Genomic DNA, 22,566 nt, shown 5'->3' on the forward strand with positions numbered 1-22,566 from the left:
AAATGTCAAATCGGTGCTGCTGCCAAAAATCACCTGAAAAAAAAAAATTACATTCAGCTGAAAAAAGTCAAAAATTGCCAAGAAATTCTTCAATGATACAAAAACATGACCAGAACCTCAATGATAAAGTAGTCACACCTATACCAATATGCATATTTTTATGCATCTATAGTCTATGACTTCCATCAGAACTTGTTTTAATAGCAAGTTCCCAAGACACCACATCTTTTAATCCGAGCCGGGTAACAACACAGCAATTACAAAGTCTACATATTACAAAGAAATACAGCATTAGCATCCACTTTCAACTGTATTTATTCAATTTCAGCAAGGCATTCATTGATAATTAAAATACCTAAACTGTCATAAAACTGGTGCATTTTTCTGTACCATCTTCCCTTTGGATTCCTCTTGTGTAGCTAGAAAAGGAACTTCAGTGATCATCTACAGTCGAATTAACGGCGCCTTAACCACAGTGTTCAAGAACCAAGAGTAGGAATGATACCCATCTGCTGACGGGGTTTGCACGGTATTCACAGCATCATTGAGCACATCAAGCCATTTTAGGGAGACGGAAAGAATTGAAACACAATATTTTGATTGACATTCACATTGGAACTTGCTGTACCAACTTTGCATAGACATTAAAAACTGGGGGGGGGAAGGTTTTGGGTGAGACAGTAACCCTCTGTGACATCGGTCATAACTTTTTTTTTTTTTTTTTAATTCCACACTAAGGTAGACGTCAGACAGAGAGACTCTTTGGCTCCATGAAAGTTCTATCAAAAAATAAATATACAGTGTGCAGACATCAGACATATATAAATATTTACAAAACGTACAAAAACATTTCATCTATACAGTGTAAAACTATCTCCAACGGGGTGACTTTCCTTTTTTTTTTAAAACTAAATCACTGACCGTTATGTTCATAGAATGACTTAAAAAAAAAAAGCAAGTTTCAGCAGGTCTGGTTTTGAACGTGAAACAAAAGTTATCCTTGCCTGATAAAAATATGTATATATAAAAAAAAAAAAAAACACATCATGAATAACTTTCATTGTTGACCCAGGTTGTCATCCACTGCTTTTTCTCGAAAGGATCAACCTTGGATTTTCTGTCCTCGTACTGAAGTGACTCCTTCCTTATCCGCACCGCGTGGTACTGGGGGACGTTGTCCTCTTGTTTGGCGCGTTTGAAGAATCCGCACTAGAATTGAAGGAAATCGAATGAAGAGAAATCAGTGTGAATTCCGCTCTTCACCGCGCGCCCGTGAAGAGCAGAGTAACTTCAGGAGTAGAAAAAGAAGAGCGTAGGATAATCATGCTTTGCGATTTTGCAGCTGAATTTTTCAAGCCAAGCAGCGAGAACGAAGCCGGCGATGCACCTGCAGAGCGCACGAGCACAGGGAAGTATTTTGAAGAAGAAACCATTAAGCTTGGATTAATAAGCGACAGATTTCACAATAGCACATACTGGATATACAGTATTTCTGAAATGCTGCAATTTCGCTTTATTGTGAAGAGTTAATAAGCTCGATTTGAAATGTGTCTTGATCACATTCATCAGCTTAAAGGTCTGACAGAGCTGCTGATGGAGGTCCATTAGTCGGCACATGCTCACAGCTGGTGTTTACCCCTGTTCACAAAACAAATCAGGCCTCAGCTGAGAGTTTGTCTTTTTCAGAGGGCTGAATGTGGATCTCTGCCTTGTGATACGCGGCATCGTATTGGTCTTTCAATGCTCTCTTGAAGAAACCGCACTGAAGGGAGGGGGCGGGGTCAAGGAGAATGAGGGAGGGGTGAGGTGTTAAGAATGGCAAAGTACATCAGAAAAAACAAAACAAATTAAAGGTTATGTCTTTAAAATCAAACATGGGTTCATGTTTCATCTCAACAGCGAGTTGGATTAATGGACTTATCCTTACACACACACACACACACACACACACATGTCAAAGGTCCCTAAACTAAACTGAGTCGAACGTTTCTCAGCTCGCATATGAAGTCCAGCGGGATTTTCTGTTCGACTTTTTATCTTTCACGTGTCTTTCACGATTTTCGCGGTGCAGCCGATATCAGGGTTTTTACTATTCTTAGTCTATTCTTATCCCCAAATAAAAACAGCAGAGAAGTTTAGAATTTTAAAATTCAGGGCGCTTGATGTTTACTTTTAAGTGATTTCTTGTTTTTTTCCCATTAGTAACACTTACAACTACAATCGACTTTGTCTAATCCTTTCACGAATGTGTTTGATGTAAAAAAAAATAAACCCTTCCGCATCTTGAAACACATATCGAATAGATTTAGCCAAGTTAGTTTTTTCAGTGAATGTCCTTCGTTTAGAGACAGTTTTGCTTTTAGCAAACAGCCAGATTTTAAGTAAGGACAACATGCCTTGATATTAGTCATATTACAAGATATAGTATGGTACTTCCAAGTCCTGTCTAGGCTTTTTTTCCCTTCTTATATTCATTTTAGTCTTGATTTTGAAACAGTTCTCTAGTTCTTCAACAAACCTTATAGAGAAGCAAAACCAGCAACGCCAGAATTAAGATCCCTGCAAGAACAGCCACCAGTATGATCCACCAGGGAACTCCTCCATACTGAGCCACCGTGCTTTCTGGAAACACCGTCAGCGTCACCTGCGATAAACACAAACGGTGAGCCTGGACTGAAAGATTCAGCCTTCGATCAATGTTTCCATAAAGATCCTCACATCTGTTTCTGGAGTTCTCAGGATCATGTTTTCAGCCTGTGTGTGGAGCTCAAGCGACGCCTTCACGATGATATCCAGGGATGGCAGGGAGGCGTAATCCTGCACGGAAACCAACAGACGAGAGATCGATCCAAGTCTCAAGGGGGGCGCGGAGGGAAATATCAGGACGTATTGCTGAGATCTGAGAATGTCACCTCGATGAAAGTTGAGTTCCACAAGCGAGATCTCAGCTTTACTGTAGATCCGTCCAGTCCCAGCAGGGGGCAATGCAGCACCGTGCACTGGATCCCTTTCCCGCACGTCTAGACAGAAGGGGTCCATTACAGGGCTTTCCAAAAATCTTTTTTGTTTGTTTTTTTTGAGTTTTTAAAGATAATGCAAACCAAATAAAAAAAAAATAATAATCTCAGATTCCCACTGCAAGAATGTGAGGACTTTCCTCTGAGACATGATCGCGTCATGGACTGATAGCAGTTTCAAAAAATGACATGTTTAAGGATTGCAATTTGGGGAAAAAAAAATCCTTTCCATTTTGTTTTGCATTGCATTATATTAATAATTTGATAAAGTGCAAATCACATATTATGTGTGGATTTTGGGGGGAATCGGAAAAATGGTTATATGCATTTTTATTTATTTGTTTTAATCTCCAATTTCTAAAAATATTACAAGCCTATTGCTGTAATTGTTAATTTGATTGACATATATATTCTTTTATATCCTATTTCTATGCTCTCCCTTTCATGCAAAGCCTCGCTTAAACTTCGCGCATGTTCGTACTGATTTATAAACACAAAATGTATTCACAGACTCACCAGAGCCTTGTTTTTGTCCGACAGAGATGCCATTTTGCTGATTGTTTTCACTTCTCCGATCTCCCGTTTCGTCCTGGATGCAGGGGATTCCTGAAAGCGCGCCGCCTCATTAACGGAAAAGTTACAAATTTAAATAACCCGCAGGTTTTTCAGAGTGAGCCGGCTTGCGTCGCTACCTGGATGGTTCTGACGGGGTTGATTTCAGACGCGGGAGAACAACGGAGTTCCGCCGGTTCTCCTTCGGTGGTGATCTTCACCAGGTACAAGAGCCATTTCCCATCTTTGTTCCATTTGGGCCAGTGAATGCGTAGCGAGGCTTTGACGAACGGCTCCAGAGACTTCCACAAGTTGTTTATCTAGGTGTTGAGATCAATATCCAAGTCAAAGTCAGCTTTACTGTCAATTTCTTCACATTTATTAGACCAGCGTTTCCCAACCAGTGTGCTGTGAGTTTTTAATTGTGAGAGATCCGTGAGAGATCGTCAGGTGTGCCCACTTGCTCACCCGATTGGTCCAAAAATTATTTATTCAACACAAATAATGTGACACGGTTCCAAACAAACGGAACACCGTTCACTTCAAGATAAGAACACAGACTATTTTGTTTGTAAACAGACTGAGAAACGGGCTGCGTTGTTGAAGAAAACCACCAAGACGAGTGAGAACGCTTTGAAAGCTAACTACAAAGTTGCTGAACTCATCCCTAACCCAAACATTGAGACATTTACACTACCAGCCTGCAAAATCATCATAGAAGAAATGTATTTTTGACCTATTTATCACGTGGTGTGCCGTGTGATTTTTGTAATGTAAAATATTCACCATGGCTCAAAAAGAGTTGGGAAACACTGTATTAGACATACAGAGGAATTGAGAGGGTGTTTCTCACAATTCCTAGGTGACATGAAATGAACAAAATAATAATAATGAATAATAACAAAAGTGTGTGAATTAAACAGTAAAGTGCACTGTTACATTAAACAGTATACATGAATCTATCAGGTATAAAGTGCGCACAGATGCAAACAGCTGGTAAGGTGAAAGGGTGACAGACATTTGACAGCATGAAGACTGAAACGTACAAATATGTGTAATTTGAATTTTGAGAGCAGCAGCTGTTATTTTTTTTTTCTACCATTTCGTGCAAAAGGTCAGTAAGTAACACAATAATGGTATAAGGTACAATAGCGGCATGATGGGTTTTTTTTTTCAGTGACAATGCAAAATAGCAGAAGTGCAAAAAAAAAATTTGTTGGCAATTGTTCTCGGGAAAAAATGTGACAATTATATATGAGAATGCGATCCCGATGAAAGAACCCACCGTGAAAGTGTAGTTAATAAGGCTGCCGATCTCCTCCTCTGTCTTCATGGCGCTTTCTCCTCTCACGACGCCTCCAAAGGAAACCCGAGGGGGACTGACTTCCCTGAGGAACACCTCTTAAACATTATAAAATATGTCTTTATGGTGGCCTTGGGTTTATTTATTACTAATCTGTGACACACTTACCCGCTGACTGACAACGGCAGTTCTATAATCACCCTGGCCTTTACCCTCACATGGGCCATATGTTTTTGCACGCTGGTTCTAGAGGACAAAAACGCAGTCTAGTTCTTAAATCGTCCCGCAAACGAGTGACGTGCGACCCGGCGGCACTTACGTCTGAAGCTGGAGGTCCACTTCAATTTCTTTGGTGTCGAGAGTCATACCCATAGTGCTTAAGATGATGTAAAACACAATCTGCGGAAAATAAGAAATAACATCTGCGCCAAAGAGTGCCAAAGCAGGACCGCGGGAGAAGGAACACGTTACTTGCGCCGCCGTACCTCCGAGTCCCTCTTGAACGGATTCCCAAGCTCACAGTCAGCCTGGGAGCCGTTCTGATTGGCTGTACAGATGATCTGCTTTTCCATCTAAAAAACATAATAATTGTGGATTAATATAAAATATAGGGTTCCGTGTTTGCATACATTCATATAGGTGTGGGTGCGTGTAACATGGCTGAATTAATGGAAATGTTAATTTCAGACACAGGCCACTCAAAACTGAGGTTAACCTAATTTTTGGAAACAATAAACCGCTACTTTTTTCACACGCTTTGAACACGTACACAATGATGCGGCTAATTTATGGATTTTTGGGGGCTAAATACTTAGCCTCGTCACATCAGACCAATGAAATTACCGTGAAATTCTGAAGCTGTTCAATTCCGACACTGAACAAGACAATTTTAATGGTTTTAGTGCGCAGGAGGAAGACGAAGATAGCGATCAACTGGAGTTGGCCAAAGCGGGGATAGAAAATGAATGGATGGATGGACTTTTCCTTGTGTTATTTATTATCAATCTTTTCCATCAGCTGTGTTAAAGGCACTGCTTGGATTAAAAAAAGGATTTCCAGTACATATTTGCAGATGTTATTTGCAGATGTAGTTAAAGTTAAAAGTTAAGTTGTATTTAAAGTTAAAAGAAAACATTCTGTGTAAATATCTCATATTACAACATGGACACATACATCTTATTGCAAACCTGGCCATTTTACGGCCCGCGGGCCAAATCCGGGCCGCCAAACTATTTGCTTTGATTATTTTAACAAGTATTTTCAATCAATATTGAATTAAGAAACGTATTTCTTCCTTTTTAATTTTTTTTCCTTTCATTTTTTTCCAATATAATATCGGTCGATACATTTGTATTATTATTAATGATTTTAAAATTGAAATAAAATGTCAAACTATTGAAATATTTAAATTGAAATTTTTAATATTGTCCACCGAATTGGCCTGCACATAAAAATTTAATTAGAAATATGTCCCGGCAGCCAAAATACTTGCCCACCCCTGGCTGATTGACAAGCGCGGCCTCTATATGTACACATATATTTCTTGGTTTATTTCTAGCCGGTGCAGCTTATATTCAGGTGCTCTCAATGGGAAAGTACGATAACAGCTGGGAAAATATTTTTCCTCACACAGTCTGACAATGTCCAATTAAACCCTCATCATCCCCGGCTCTCATCCTGGACCACAAGAGGCTGCGCTTCCATGCAACATTGGTTTTTTCCCCATTCTGTGTAAAGAATGCTACAACCACACGGGGTCCCCACCGCACCGCAGGTTTACCGTGGTTTGACGGGATCGGAAGCCCGAGTACGACAGCGTCTCCGGGAAGGAGCCCACCAGCTTCGCCTCGTAGGCATCGTCTCCATTCCTGTTGCTCACGGTCAGTCTCAGCGCCAAGTCCTTTCTCTCATAATTCAGATGAAACACCGGCACGTTGTTCTTGCTGAAGACAAGCAAATATATTCGTATTTAAAAAATATTTTGGACATCTTTGTTTTTCTTTCATCTGATAAGACTCACCGTTTTTTTTCTAGATATGATGTAAATACATCTCGGGCAAATATATGAAGTGTATTCTGTTACTGTAAACTAAAGTTAGAAATTTTCCAGTCAAACAGTTGGATGAAATATCTTGATTTTTTTTCTCCCCATAAATTGGTATAATTTGGTTTGTTTCCCCAATTAGAAAAAAAAAATCCTATACATATCAAACATGTGCCTATAATTAGATTAAATTCAGTAAGTAGTGAGTAAATGTTAACCTGGAGATATAAAAAAATAAATAAATTTAGTGTCGTGTGCCCAATGCTTTCATTCAAATCCAATCCTGGCACAGATCTTTTTGGAAAATTAAGATTCCAAATATCATGATTATCATTTTACACACTGCCAGCTTTGGACAAAAAAAACATCTTTGCTTTTATTTCATCTGATAAGACAGTCCAGTATTTAGATATGATGTAAATATATCTAAAGCAAAAATATATTAAGTGAATTCTGTTACTGGATACTATAGATTTAGAATTTAACTTTAACTTTTCCTTTTTTGTCTATATCCAGTGAAACAGTACTAGATGAAATATCTTGATTTTTTGTTTCCCCATAAATTGGTATAATTTGGTTTGTTTCCCAATCCTTAATAAAAAATCCAACATATATCAAACAAGTGTCTATAAATTAGTAAGTAGTAATTAAATGTTGACTTGGAGATATACAAAAATAAATCAATTGAATGTCGTGTACCTGGTACTTGCATTCCCATCAAATCCTGCTGCAGACCTTTAGTGAAAATTAAGACTCTAAATATCATTACTATCATTTTATACACTACCTGCAGCTACTTATAAATAAACTGCAAAAATTTCAAAGGCCAAATAATAACTATGCAGCAAAGACCGTAAGTGCAGTTGTCTTTTGGTTCCAGTTTTCAGACTAATGGCTCTGTCAGTGTAGATGCTTATCCGAGCTAATTTTGTTTGACATTTTTTGGTTTGGTTTGCAAAGCACGCGGTTAGCGCCGTACGTAGCTCTCATTGGCCGATTCAAAAGTGCCATTTGGCATTTAAATGTCAGAACTCACACTGGTAAAGGGAAATATGTATCCTGATTTATCGGTTTAAACAGTAATTTGTAGTCCATCTTCAGGTTACTCCGACAGATATGATCACTTCCACATCCCTCTTTTATGAAGTTGACCTGAAATAAATCACAAAATATAACAATGCAATACATATCTATACCGACGCAACGTGAACAGCGGGTTCTAGATCAGATGGGATTTCAGTGGTGAATATTTTCATTTATACGATGATACCATCATGTGGACGTTTACCTCGATGACTTCTTTGCTCGGCTGAGACGAATCTAAGATGGGCAAAAGCTGAGGAAGAATGTTCTTTGTCTTCTGGCGCTTCATCCCAACAACCTGGGCCGACACCTCGATGGGAATGCTACGCATCTTATCTTTAATATTATCCTGTACGGATCAGAGGAGGTCTTTATGGTGCAGCCAAAACACTGTATGATCAATTCATTCTCAATGAATTATTGATAAATAGACTATATTCTACTTTGCTGCTGTGTGCTGCAAAACAGGGGCAGACAACCAGTGCCAAATTGCAGTAAAAAAAAAAAAAAAGCACTAATCTTTGTAAAACAAATAAAATTACAAACAATTATTTGGATCACTTTAAAGTATACAAAAAAATTATGACAGTTTTTTGCAACTGCCAATCATATATCGCTAATTTTGAATTCAAGGTAAAACTTTTTTGAGATATAATAATGCTGAAATGCATTGGACAAAACCTTATTTAGATTATATACGCTATCAACATTGATCACTGGGACTTAATTTATACGTTATATTGAGTTTGTGTTACAGAAGTAACTTATTACCCAGGTCTGTTACAGGTCATAATAACTATTTATATCTACGTTATCGTTGCTCTTTGGCTAGTTTCACTTCTCTACCTTTAGTCTGGCTTTCAATTTGACGCACGTTTCCTGATTTTGGCCGCGCAGGTCCACGCTAGAGTTAAACTGGTGGTCGGCGTCGGAGTGGGATTTGTTGAGGAATGTCACTCTGGAGGGAAGCCCTTGTTTCCTGCGATTCCCATCCGCTTCCACAGAATAGCTGATTGCTGCAGTTCAGAGGGATCACGGCGGTGAGAAAGGACAACCAAACGTTCGCGGCTCTTTTCAATGTGCGCTTGTAATTTACTTATTCTCGGGCTGTAGGAAGCGGGGTTTGCTTTATAGCTGAAGCATGCGTCCACTGTGAAGCTGAGAAAAGCGAGACGGATTCAGATTAATTATAACCGAGGGAGTTTCAATTGTGAACACAATTGAAATGTTTAACAAATTGAAATACCTACCAAATGCTGTTACCGCAGGTTTTGACTGTGAGGTCAATTTCACGTGGAGATATTTTGACAACCCTGTGGATACGAATGACTGGCCGTGCCCTGAGAGAAAGGTAGTTACAGTATTTGAAGTTGTTCATGCAAACCTGCCTCTCTGTGAGCACGTGGATAAATACCTGTAGATGAGAGCTGCGTCAGATAAGGAGCCGACGGCCAGGTCCGGATAGGAGTTACCGTCCAGGTCCATATTCCCGGCCAAAGAGTACCCAAAAAGTCGGATATCGTGTTCTTTTCCAGAAAGTATCTATCAAAAAGGGGCAAAAAGACGAGTCAACATAAATACCATCGACCGTGAACTGAACGTCTGCTTGCTTTTCGAAGCCTGCAGGCCCGATCGACATGAACTCACGCCAGCGTTACAGGTGAGGGAAATAGTGTGGATTTCATTGGGTGTAAACAATATTAAGAAAAACATCTAAAATTCTAATCGTCTTAGACTACTAAGTTCAGCAGTGACTTTTGTTTTCAATCATTTAGCATTTCTGAATTATCCATCTTTACTGTTTCGAGTGCGTTCTCATTGTGCAACGTTGCCTTTCATTCATATGAACACTCCAAATCAGATGAGATCGTGCACGCGGATCAGCACAAATCAGCATTTTAATCCCCGTCTTACCTGAGCGGGGCTGGTGTTAATGCCTCGCGCGGAGCCGTGAAAGATATAAACTTTTCCCGCACCTCCGTCATCATGGGGAGCCCCGACAGCGAGGTCTGAGAGAGACAAGGCATTTTAAATAGAACAAGGGTTGGTAAAAAGAAAACAAAATCGCCAAAGAAACCCTTCATCACCTTCATATAAGTCTCGGTTGATGTCTCCGATGTGCTCCACTGCCAGTCCGAACATCGAGTCTCTCGTCCCGTTGAGACGGACGGGAGTCGCCTTTTCCCACCATCCCGTCGGGTTGATATAAACATAAACAGCCCCTCCAACATCTTTGTCCTTCATGTAGAACTGAGGGGCTCCTACAGCTATGTCCTGCCATCTGGGCCCAATAAGAAAATAATTATGTGCCAAGATCATTCAGAATATGGATCATTCCGAATTTTTTACCACCAGTGGAAATAAATGACTATCCCGCAAACCGAAGGGGGCGGGAAATGTGACGTACCCGTCGCCGTTCAGGTCCACTATGGCCACATCATATCCGAAGGAGGAGCCCAGCGCCGGGCCGTGGAGGGTGTGTTCCACGGCGAGACGGGTGGACGAGTCCCTCGCTTTTCTCAACAGGACCACGGCGCCGATGTGATTGGCTCTGGGAGCTCCGGCCACCACCGTTAGATCACGGCTTCTGGTGATGTGGTGCCCCGAGTCAAGGGAGAACCCTGAAACGCGACAGTCAGACGCTCTCAAACAAATAAACATACAATTCTGGGAGCGACGTCGGCTATTCTCCCACGATGAAGACTATATCGAAAACCAAGAAACGTTTTTTTTTTTTTATCTGGCAGTGAACCATCTGCATGGCAGTTTGACCCGCTCCAGTCCTGATCCCCTTCATGCTATGACCTGGTCTACCAGTAGGAGTCACTAACACAACATGGATCTGATCAACACACCACAAACTCTGAGTGCGTCCGGACGTGACCATCCGCTGTCCAAGATGCGCACCTTTGAGCAAGAGAGTTTACGCTTGGCAGTAAAAAGCGTCTCCAACTCACGGATGTGTTTACGCCAGTGATCGACGCCGTCCACCGGTGATCAGATATGTCAGGACGCGTTTTTACGATGGCCGTAAACAAGGCATGCGTCCGGCCCAAAAAAGCCTTCCAGCCGCCCCAGTGTAAACTGATATTTAGCATTTTGGTTGCAAATCTTGGAATGTGCATCAATATTAAGTCACCCGCAAATCTGTTTTTCTTATATACTGCAATGATCCTCTTTTCATGGGAAGGGGTAAACATCTAAACGTCTTCAGTAATTTACTTTTTTCACGATTACACAACATAATTTAATAATCTTCCAGTGGCATTGCTTGTTAATTACTTAGTTTTATAGATCATTTCGTCGGGATTTTAAGTTACGTCACACTTGGCTATTTATGTCATGAAGTGGAAAAGAATTAAATATGTCTGACCCTAAATATTGTGAGTTAATTGGAAAAAAAAGATGGACATGTGAGGAGGTGGACGCCACAATAACAAGTGTGGATTGAACGAAACACGAGTATCTATCAGCCTGAACCCGGCTCGTGAGAGATACTTCTACCGGTGACGTCCGACTGAAGGATTCATCACAGTGGGCCCGTACAAATCGATGTTTTCCGTTGAAGAGACTGACCGAGGTAGCTGTTGGCAGGCACTGGTACGAGGTCCGGGCTCAACAGGTTCTCATCTCCAACTTCATAAGGACCGTCGTCATACATTCCCATTTCCAGGAAAGTGTTGTTTTTCTGCTCCACGCGCACAATGCCTGGACAGAGGAAGGGTATTTTAGAATTGAGGAGCCACATCTTTATTTAAGAGTAGAAAACTCAATGAAATAAAGTGAATTGGTTCCCCAACAATAACTACTAAGGTGTGAGTTAGAGGGCTTGTTAAAATATCGATAGGCCTTTTGTTTAATATCAAAGATCCCATTCTGTAATTTTCACATTTTAATGTTGTGATACTCAACCATGCACTGTTTTATATGTTTGTTTATTTGCTATGCTTAGTTTTTGATAATTCTCTGCAACATCAGAGAATAGTTTTGTTTTTTTTTGTTTTGAGCTAATGTGCTCATCTGTTTCGCTGATTTAACCGATTATGGAGAAATAACACGAGCAACCTGGCGCTATATTTGCAAATATGAATACTTTGCAAAAAAAAAAAAAAAAAAAGTACTAATTAATAAATTAACTGAATCCAGCCAATGTATGACCTGAAAATTAGAAAGGTAGAAATTAACTCTAACAAGAAAACAGCCTGATACATCACGATCTACATTCAGAATTTTTCCATTTCACCCAGCCGCCTGTGTGACATTGAGGTCAGAAACCTTTCCAGTTGTAAGCTCCCGGAGCTCCAAACACCACGTAATGATAATCCTTGGTGAAGGTAGCAGCCAGACCCTGCTGGCAGGAGCCGAACATCTCATGGCCCCTGGCTCTGCCCTCACAGAAGTTCCAGTTGCCGCCGTCCTCATCCGAGGACAGGTCGATAGTCAGGTTCTGACTCAGGACGTAGCAGCGCCCCGTGATGTCACGGGACTCCTGGGGCGTGTTCACGTACAGACGCCTTTGGTAGCGATGGGCACATGTCTGAACACACAAAATAAACCTAAATAAGACAACTGATATATATATACTATCTATCTATCTATCTATCTATGTGTTTATATGAATAAGGGTTTGAATAAAATCTGCACACCAAGAGTGCACCAAAAATAAAGATAATCTATTTTACACATAGTACAGAAAAATTATTTTCCCATGACGTTTCGAACAAACATAGACTCTTACTCAGATGCAAACAAACATGTTATTGTGACGCCATTTTTAAAGGGAATGATCATGTGATTTTTTTTTTTTTTTTTTTTGCGCCTCTTGTTAGATATATCATGTCATGTTAACATTTTAACATTATCTTGTACTTTTTTCTAGACCAGACCCAAGAAACTGATTTTCACATATGTTCAGATATGGAAACTAAACATTCTTGATCACAGGGTTTCAGCATACATGTGTGTAATATGTGTAATGTTTACTTTCGGTATCTATACCGTGTGAGAAATTATCAGTTCTCGGGTCTGGTCTCGAAAAAAGTTGAAGATAATGTTAAAATATTAATATGACATGATATATCTAACAACAGGTGCAAACAAAAGGGGGAATAAATCACATGATCATTCCCTTTAAAAATTTCTGGGAAGCATCTGTGGAAGAGGCTATATTTGCTCGAAACATCATGCAAGAATAAGTTTTCTGTACTATATCTAAAATAAATTATCTTTATTTTTGGCGCTCTCTTAGTGTGTGGATTTTTTTCAAACCTCTATTATTTCGACTTTTTTGATGCAGCACCCATCCCTGACTGGGCAGCGGATATACGTGTTTTTTTTCTTTTTGTAGCTGTTTGTATAAATAATAAATATATATATACCTATATTGACATATTGATGGCAGGAATGTAAAACCTCCTATCTGAAAAAAAAACACTTTTTTCAGGAAATTAAAGAAATGTTTCATTTGATTATAGTATGATCTTTGCTAGAGATATTCAAGAATATTCCATTGTTCACAGGCAACATTTCTATGTTATAATTTAAAAATATATAGCATGTATTTTTACCACTGACAATGCAGATAAGTGTTTTTTTCCAATTTTTTTCCGCTTCATTGTGCACATAGGAGTTTTGTCATGTTACATTTATGTCAAAAGAAAGGGCGAGATTATCTTGCACATAGACTGAAAATGTGGAGCCATCCCATTTTTCACCATTCAATGGGAAAACCCAAAATCGAAAAATTTGCAAATAGGAGGTTTTGCATCCCAGCCATCTATATATGTATGCGAAAACATGTATGTGTATATATATAGATATATATATACAGACATTTATGTGTATGTACACATATACATTTATACACACATACATATATGTATATGTGTGTACATATATATATATATATATATACATCCATTTATATAAACTCAATATTTGTCCTGTCAAAAGACAAAACTGACTTACCACAATCTTTCCTCCAGGTCCCTGGCTCTGCACTGTCACTCCCATCCATTGATTCTCCTTGTTCTCCACACGGACGTCCTCTGTAAAGTACAACGTGAAACAACATCTAGAGTTTACAGCTTCATCTGCTGTTGTCACGGCAAATAAAAGTTGCAGGAACCACTTGTGCTGCTGATGAGGAATCGGGATGGTGATAAATTTGTAATAATTGATGCGTTTCTCACCTTCCTTGTCAAAGTCAATGCGCTCACAATGACTGGAATGGCTGATTTCACATTTATAAAGACCTCCCGTGATGTTGGCGGTCTGTTTCCCCAACGCTCTGGCCCTTGGGGCACCAATTAGCAGCCTGAAGAGATAGAGGAAAGGAGCAATACGATCATCAAACTGGTTTCAATTTTCTGTTTAGTCTCAATTAATTAAACTATTAAAATGAAGCTGTCCTTGCCACTGTTATCACTTGAGAATGATAGCACCAATATCGTGTTCAGTGTTACCTTCTACACCAACAACTGTGCACTTTTACGTTCCGTCATCTCATGTATCAAGTACAATATTGCTTTTTCATTCTTAAACCACGTCCAATACTACTTTCATCATCGTGGGCTGTATCATTTTTCACATCATCATGTACAATATTGATCTCAGTACTATGGGCTATATTAAGTTCAATGTCATGTGCAATATATTTCTCAATTCCATCAAGTAACATCATGTTTTTATACATTGGCAATATTTTCACTGTCAAGTGCGATATTACTCTTCATTTTTCATTATTCTTATTATTGTTACTATAATGTACAATTGCATTTATATTCAATGTGCTATCTTTGCATTTATTATCATGTGCAATGCAAACTCAACACCTGTCAGTAGCACTGACCCGTTTTTTTTCGCTTTACTTTGTACTTAACGTGTCTTACTTCTCCTGGTATTCCATTAGGTACTGTTTATTTGCAAACTACTCGTTAGAGACAATCTACTACAATCTACAATCTAGTAGACAATCTAAAGCATGCCAGCACCTCAAACTATTTCCATTTTTGCTTTTTTGTGTCTGCAAGCTCAGGCAAACCTCTACATCAGGGGTGTCAAATTCATTTTCAGCGAGGGCCATGTCAGCATAATGGTTGCCCTCAAGGGACCACATGTAACACTAACAGTATAAATATAACTAAATGTATCCAAATGTAATGTAAAATAAATGCAACTACTCCTTATGGTGAAATAATTCTGAATGTATTACTCATTCAAATCCAAAATGTTACATATGCATTCCCATCTTTCTTGAAACAGCCTTCCATCTGCATCAGCTTTTCTCTTCCTGGATATTTAGGGATGATTTTTATTTTTCAGTTCCACCTGTTGAAAATCCCATTAATGTGAACGAACTGCAGTCTGATAGCGGGATGCCGTCACTTCGCGGCATTTGACTCATTTAAGACAATCAGACCTTTTAAGACGTTCTTGCAGGCCACATAAAATAACGTGACGGGGCTGAAGTTTGACACATGCTCTACGTGGATATATTTTTTTTTTATCTACAAAGTCTTACCGATGAATCTTAACCTTTTGATATCATAGCACTTCAAAGTTAATCCGGTTGTTATACTGTCACAGCCTTTGCTTTTGCAAATAGGCATTTTATTACGCTGTGCTCCCGAGGCCTCGAGATGATAACAACATGTACTGATACAACACGCAGATTGATGTTGTGTCTCATAAACGTCAGCAAGAAGTTCAGGACGCGGTGTGTGTGTTGTTCCATGTGTCTGCAAATGTTTCCATGAGACCACAAAGGGCATATGCGTCACAGCTGCGTCGAAATATATGCACCCAGGAGGTTAAAACATTTTAATTCATTGAAATATTCTTATGATAAACAACATAGAGGATGAACGATGGTCAGGTCATGTCTCGACGATAGGTTTTTCCTTAATGGCCGTTAAAATATTGACAGAGAATCCTTGTCTTCATGGGGTACACAGAGCAGACAATTGAAAATCCAAGGGGACGTTTGAAAAGGCCATCCAAACAGTAAAAGTCATTCAAGGGGTTACTTGGCACAAAGGAGTTCAGAAAAGGGGTGCAAAAGTCAAAAATGTTTGAGAATGACTGCACAAGAGCGCTGTTATGAGCCGCTCACCCACCAGACAGTTATGGAGCCCCCAGTTTTCATTTTCTGTCTACATAAAAATGTGATGGCCGCCGCTTCTTACAGGGAAGCAGTTTCTTCTTGTCGAAATCTTCTTGGACTTGAGTTTCTCTCGTTGCCGCAACAAGATTTCCACAAGAATTCACCATGACCTGGATGACGGAGAACCTCCACAAGCAGTTTCTTCCACTTTCCCCAAACAGCCGTAGACTAAACAGATGTTCAATACCACCACTTCACTGATAACATTTCAACGACCACAAAAAAAAGGAGTAGCACAGCACAATTTCTCAAGGATATTTGAATTGAAACGCACACATGCATGCACACACGTACGCACACAAACACACACAATACAAACATACGCAAGTTAGTGTTTCCTGATGCTCTAAAACAAGCAGCAATTGAATCCAAGTATTTGTGATCAGCCATCAGTTGCATAAAGCACAGATGCAAAAGCACCTGGTTCTAAAACTGTGATAAATAACACCAAAAGCCCATGTCTCGTCTAAATCAGTCTTTTTTTTTATTTTTATTGATAATAGTTCGGTCTCATGGACGCTGGACAGTTTGCAGACACTGGTGTTTTTCTCAGTAAACAATAAAAATCATCACCAATCAAAAATGGCAGAGTTTCATGCACAAAACCGCTACGGTTTTAAAACGAAGGCCGCAGTATCGGCGACATGTCCGTTTGCTTGTGCATAAATATATTACTCATATATTTACATTATTAAGCTGTTCGGAAGCAAAACCCGTCACCTAGCTATTATGACAATTTCCGATCTTCTCCATTCGGCCCCCTGACCGCCTCCGCCCGCGGCTCGATAGCCAATTGTTGAAGTTAAAACGATCAATATCTGAAATAAATCCCGACATCACATGTGTGAACACGACGAATGAAAGTCCTCGCTCTGCGATTACAAACACGACATCTGACAGAGTTGCTCAAAAACAGGGGTCAGGAACCTATGGCTCGCGAGCCATATATGGCTCTTCTGGTGATGCCATATGGCTCCCAGAAAATTTTGAGTTGAAAAAGAAAAAATCAGTTTGGAACTGATTTTAAAATACTTGTGATATTTCGTCATAAAAATTTTAGGGTTAGATGGAGAAAGTTGATTCGCTGTGGTGACCCCTGAAGGGAAAAGCTGAAAGAGGAAGAAGATTTCTTCATGATACTGTGTCATTTTAAAGTAAACAGAAATTAATTTTGAAGATAAATTTCACGGGTCACCTGTCGGTCGAGTTGGGAACCATTGGCTTCCGAGCACATTGTAAAGGTGAAGAAATAAATTTCATCAAATAGCCAACTACTTTATCTGCATCAACTTTCGTAACGGAAAAGATGGTGACAAAGAAAAAAAGACAATGATTACCGTGCATTCCAGGCTGCGTGGACAGAGGAATTTGGATTTGGATCTGCAGTATGTCTAATATGCTATGATAAAATTGCATGGATAAAACGGTCAAATATAAAGCAGCACTTCGAGCAAATCCATACAGCACCAGAGGTCGCATTAAAAGTAAGACGTGTTTCATTTTTTGTGCGTTAAAAATACTATATGGCTCTCCATGAAATATATCAAGAAATATTTGGCTTTTGTGGCTCTCCAGGTCAAAAAGGTTCCCGACCCCTGCTCTAAAATGTAAACTCTGGAGCACTTTCACTAGAAAAGTGTGGTAGGGTAATTAATACTTGATCAAACAAAAAAAATACAACTTTTGCCAGTAACATATGGAGGCAACAGTATAATGCACTCCCTGTCATTGTTAGAATTTCCTTAAAGGATAGAAGGGAAATCCTGCCCAGCTCTCCCCATGGCGCTGCAGTTCCTCCGGTAAGACCCCTATTGATCTTTGGAGTTACCCTGCGGCTCTTCATTTGCCCAACAAGAGCGCTCCCGAGGAGGTCCGATGCGAAGACTAAAGACCAAACTGCAAACCCCTGGGCTCAAACAAAAGCCAGTGAAATGCAAATATACAGAGGAGCTTGTGCAAAGTTAGCCACAATTTGACATTTTAGCACCAGGGATTGTTTGTCCTGATGTGTGGCGATGTGCTGCGTGCCGGAGGGGGCGTCTGTTGCGTGTGCTTTCTACGTAACCTAAAGGCCGGAAGAGCTATTGATTCTCAATAAGCCACGTAAAACTCCATTCTCCAAAAAAATAGAATCAATAATTGTTGATGCGGATGATGTTACACAATTTGCATTTAGGTGTCTTCAAACATAGAAGTCCACTGGCTCTTTTTCCAAAGTCAAAAAATAGGTCACACACAGGAAGCAACCTAAGTAGTGAGGAGTTTGTACAACCAGAAAAAAAAAAAAAAAAGCACGCTTAACAGTGGAGCTACTCAGGAAAGTGTGACCTGAAGAATTTAGCAGGTGACTGAGGGTTAACACTCAGATTTACACACCAGTTGGGTGGAGACGGGGCTGGGATTTCCACGCTGGGGTAAAAAAAAAAAAAAAGGCTACACTTTCATTTTCTGTTTTTCTGCTGGCGATATCGACACGATGTCTTAAATGTCACCTGATTGAACCATGTACATCTACAACAGAAGTGAAACCACATCCCATAATGCAACATGTCTGCGGCGTACACGGGAAAGCATTGTGGATCGTGTGGGATTAAACCGTGATCTCACCGGTTTTTGTTGACAGATGTGCCGCGGCACTCCTGCAGCTGTGCACTCAGATAGCACTGCAGCTGTCCTTACTGTTTCAGTTTACACACACACACACACACACACACACACACACACACACACACACACACACACACGCACGTGATAAGGTGATGGGTTAGGTGCACATCGCTGTGGGAAGCATGAATATTCAGTTCAAGTGCAAAGTCTGGCTCGGCTTTCAATTTGAAATAATGACTCGGGCGATTTACAGGAGTCAAACTTCCAACGCTTACTCCACCCGGAATGTCTTGACTGATGACGCGTTTAATCTATCAGATTACACGTGTGCAGATGGCCGCCTCAACCAGCCTTTTTTCTCTGGTTTCACGGGGAGAATGTTTAACCCACATCAATAACCCGGGACATTATTCACAGAGAAACCGGCCTGTTGCTTTATCCCGGCGTGAAACATTAATCTCAACCTTTACTGCACGTATTTCCTTCAGAAACCAACATGAAAAATGAGTAAAGGTGATAAAAATCCTATTGATGTTTTTTTTTTTTTTTTGCAAAAACTTTTGAGGAACTGCATGAATACAGTAAAATAAACAATATAACATTGTGAGGCGGATTAATGCATATCAGTGTCAAGTGAGTCAATTAAACTCTGACCCCGGGAACACGGGAGAGTGTGAAGTTTGTTGCTCACTTTTGTTTGACTGGCCGGTTATTGAACCCAGGCATCATCGGTCTGCATTCTAAGTAAAAAAATTACATGATCTGTAAATCAGTAAAATAGTTCTGCGGTGAATGGAAACCAACTCCACTATCTCAGCAATTGACTAAAACCTGTCTCATAAAACTGTCCCACACACACTTCCCTTCAGTCATTGTGTTTACACAAAACCCAAATTATTTTTTCGCTGCAGAAATGGCATTTTCTCCAAATCAGCTCCGACAAAATGTCAAAAATGATTCCCGGAATTCGCTGCGATTTACGAATTGACATTTACATCTTCATCGGCATCGTGTTACCGAGAAAGACCTCAACCCCCCACCAACCCCTAACATGCCGTGGTCTTGGCTCTGAATCCTCATGTGACTCAGAGATTATCAGCCAGACAAGTCAAGTGAAAGCTCACTGAGCACAGACATAGGTAATGAACAGCAGTGAGGCATGCTACTGACTTCTCTGCGAACACACACACACACACAGTTGGCAGTGTGTTACACACTCTGCATCCTCTGGTTTGTTTGGTGAAGACACCCGGAGGCCGAACATCTCCTCATCTGGTTAATCTGATCGTAGCGGATCGTGTGTGAGGAGAGAAAGGCGTCAAGTTTTGCGGAACCCCACTGGTGATCGGACTTTAAGACGTTACAAGACTTTACGACTCATTTTGCACGTAGAAACAATTAAAAAAAAAAATCCAACATGATTCCACGTGTTGCCTAAACAAGGTCAGACTTTGCCCAAATTCCCATGTGAGCCACTCAGCAGTTCTCTTTTTTTTTTTTTTCTATTTGGCTGAAAACCAACTATCAGCCCAGTGTCACATTCTGAGCCTACAGCCACCCAGTAAAATTCCATCCATTCATTCATTCTGACCGGAGGCATGCATTTACATCTTGTTTAAAAATATCCCCAGAAAAACACCGTACTTGAACATCTCGCGGTCCTGTACGCGCACGAATCCGAGAGCTGGAATCAAAACCGCTACCTTAGATAAAATTCCACAAGTTAATCTATTTGATCTGAGGTAAAAGCTCTCCGAGTCTTGTTATCAGCGCTTCTCATCCTTTCTCCCTGCCTCCCAACATGCTGCTGCAGGGTCCTGTGACTGGATCCAGGAGCTCCTGCATGAAGCCTCATCCCCCGGTTGCAGGCTTTGACACGCCATCCGTCTCCTCACTTCGAAGGGACGTAAAAAACGGTGTGACGGACGACGAAGGGGAGGCTAGGAAAGTCCAATCCTATCAAATTCAGGATCGTAAACTTTTCCCGGAGACACATCCGGCCTCTGGATCGCCAAGGTGACTAGCTTCACAGGTTGGGTCCAGGCGGAGAGTTGCGCACGTATCCAAATATAGCCAGATACACTCCGAGTGATGCTTTGCAACTTTTCATAACTTCCTGAGCTGACACCCCTGCGTGATGGGTGTTTGAACATCTATCAAAAACGACACAGCCGGACTCGAAACGTGCACTTGACCCAGAGATCCGGTTGAGATGTGAAGACGTCAGCGGGCAGACACGGATCTCAAACGTCCCACGAGATGCATTGTCTCTGAATGTTACATTTGACAATATCAGAGGCGGAAAAGGTGTGAAAACAAGGCTGCAAAATCAGATTTTCCATTAAAACAGGAAACACAGAATGAAGAACGGGAAACATTTAAGAGTAGTAACAATTATTTTCAGTGATGGACTTCGAATGGATGTAAATATGACAGTTTGTCCTGCAGGGGGGTTTTGCTGTGTTAGCCTCACTGACATAAACACAATCAGGGGAAATCCTAGTTGAGCTGCAAATATGGAAATATCAAATTGATAAATTGAAGGGGAAATAAAAAAAAACAACTTTCGCTCTTCTCCCGTGGCACTTCATTTGACCCCGCAGATAAATCTGCATCCCCGATCTAACCTTTTGTTTGTTCACCGCTTCTCATTTCACATGCAAGGCATCACACGGAGGGACAATGACTCCCTGCTTAAATTGGCCCCCGGGCTAAACCTTACATGTTATAATAATCTCCTTATCCACCTCCTAAGGGTGCGATGAACTCAAACAGAGGAAAGATGACTCACATTCGTTTATCCGGATTCAATTGCCGGTGCAGGGCGAGGGAGAAGCCGAACAAGCTCCCCGGCTGTCCGTCCTTCCGGAGGACATGGTCGGTGTCCAGGTTGAAGGCGAGCGCCATCCAGGTGGAGTTCAACAGGGAGAAAAGTGCGGCCAAAGCAGCGGGGCGTCTCCTCGGCAGCATTCCGGCTCCAGGTGAGACTTTTCCAACTTGCAGGTTGCAGGGCCCCCCCTCGGCTCCTCTCCGCTCGGCCGGCGCTGCAGCGACTGAAGCCTTGAGCGTCCGCCAGCCCGGCCGGGCGCCCCCGGGCTCCACAGCGCCCCCTCCGGTCATCCGCTGGAACTGACCGGTGGCCCCTGGAGGAGTCGAGGTTATGATGAGTTCTCTTTCTTTCTCACTTGATTGTTATTCAGAATATGAATAACTACTGAGAATCTGTCTCACCTTTAACTTTTTAGAAGATATCTGACACAATATTGGATTGGAAAATTGGATTATCCCTTCCTTATCCTGATAAGACTTCTTCTTCTTCTTTCGTCTTTTCCCGTCAGGGGTCGCCACAGCGAGCCAACTTTCTCCATCTAACCCTATTCTCTGTATCCTCCTCTCTCACACCAACTACTTTCATATCCTCTCTCACTACGTCCATAAATCTTCTCTTTGGTCTTCCTCGAGACCTCTTGCCTGGCAGCTCCAATTCCAGCATCCGTCTACCAATATATTCACTATCCCTCCTCTGTACATGACCGAACCATCTCAGCTTTACTTCTCTGACCTTCTCTCCAAAACATCGAACATGTGCTGTTCCTCTAATAGACTCATTCCTGATCCTATCCATCCTGGTCACTCCCAAAGAGAACCTCAACATCCTCATATCTGCAACCTCTAGTTCTGCCTGCTGTCTTTTGGTCATTGTAACAGTTTCTAGTCCATACATCATCGCTGGTCTCACCACTGTCTTGTACACCTTTCCTTTTATTCTGGCTGAAAGTCTTTTATCACATAGAAC

The 22,566-nt window shown here is 40.9% G+C and overlaps 1 protein-coding gene across 3 annotated transcripts; it reads right to left on the reverse strand.

Annotated features, from left to right (window-relative positions):
• Nucleotides 1-141: 141 nt before the first annotated feature.
• itga6a (integrin, alpha 6a) lies at nt 142-21,801 on the reverse strand. 3 transcript variants are annotated; one of them, XM_086145743.1, is made up of 26 exons: nt 21,562-21,801; nt 14,191-14,315; nt 13,967-14,046; nt 12,275-12,536; nt 11,576-11,707; nt 10,407-10,620; nt 10,087-10,280; nt 9,914-10,008; nt 9,414-9,541; nt 9,250-9,339; nt 9,096-9,157; nt 8,846-9,015; nt 8,205-8,348; nt 7,953-8,068; nt 6,653-6,815; nt 5,358-5,444; nt 5,192-5,271; nt 5,041-5,118; nt 4,855-4,957; nt 3,710-3,889; nt 3,534-3,623; nt 2,913-3,020; nt 2,719-2,817; nt 2,519-2,644; nt 1,637-1,762; nt 1,074-1,209 (listed from the first exon to the last, which is right to left on the reverse strand). In XM_086145743.1, the coding sequence occupies exons 1-25, from the start codon at nt 21,738-21,740 to the stop codon at nt 1,655-1,657; spliced, it is 3,213 nt and encodes a 1,070-aa protein (XP_086001869.1). In that variant the 5' UTR covers nt 21,741-21,801; the 3' UTR covers nt 1,074-1,209; nt 1,637-1,654. The 3 variants fall into 3 exon arrangements, with proteins under 3 accessions (XP_086001868.1, XP_086001869.1, XP_086001870.1); XM_086145744.1 differs by having other exon boundaries at nt 1,121-1,209; nt 1,624-1,762; XM_086145742.1 differs by lacking the exon at nt 1,637-1,762 and having other exon boundaries at nt 142-1,209.
• Nucleotides 21,802-22,566: the final 765 nt, after the last annotated feature.

The sequence above is a fragment of the Fistularia commersonii genome, chromosome 4 (genome assembly GCF_037954325.1).
Source record: "Fistularia commersonii isolate RoL2024-O1a breed Wild chromosome 4, RoL_Fcom_v1.0, whole genome shotgun sequence".
Classification (NCBI taxonomy): domain Eukaryota; kingdom Metazoa; phylum Chordata; class Actinopteri; order Syngnathiformes; family Fistulariidae; genus Fistularia; species Fistularia commersonii.

Bases quoted from the DNA above. Each gene is read 5' to 3' on its own strand.
- itga6a (XM_086145742.1), bottom strand. From the start codon at position 21,740: ATGCTGCCGAGGAGACGCCCCGCTGCTTTGGCCGCACTTTTCTCCCTG. The intron at 3,624-3,709 runs GTAGCGACGCAA...GCGCGCTTTCAG, and splicing joins ACCCCGTCAGAACCATCCAG to GAATCCCCTGCATCCAGGAC. The intron at 3,021-3,533 runs GTGAGTCTGTGA...CCTTCTGTCTAG, and splicing joins CGGACAAAAACAAGGCTCTG to ACGTGCGGGAAAGGGATCCA.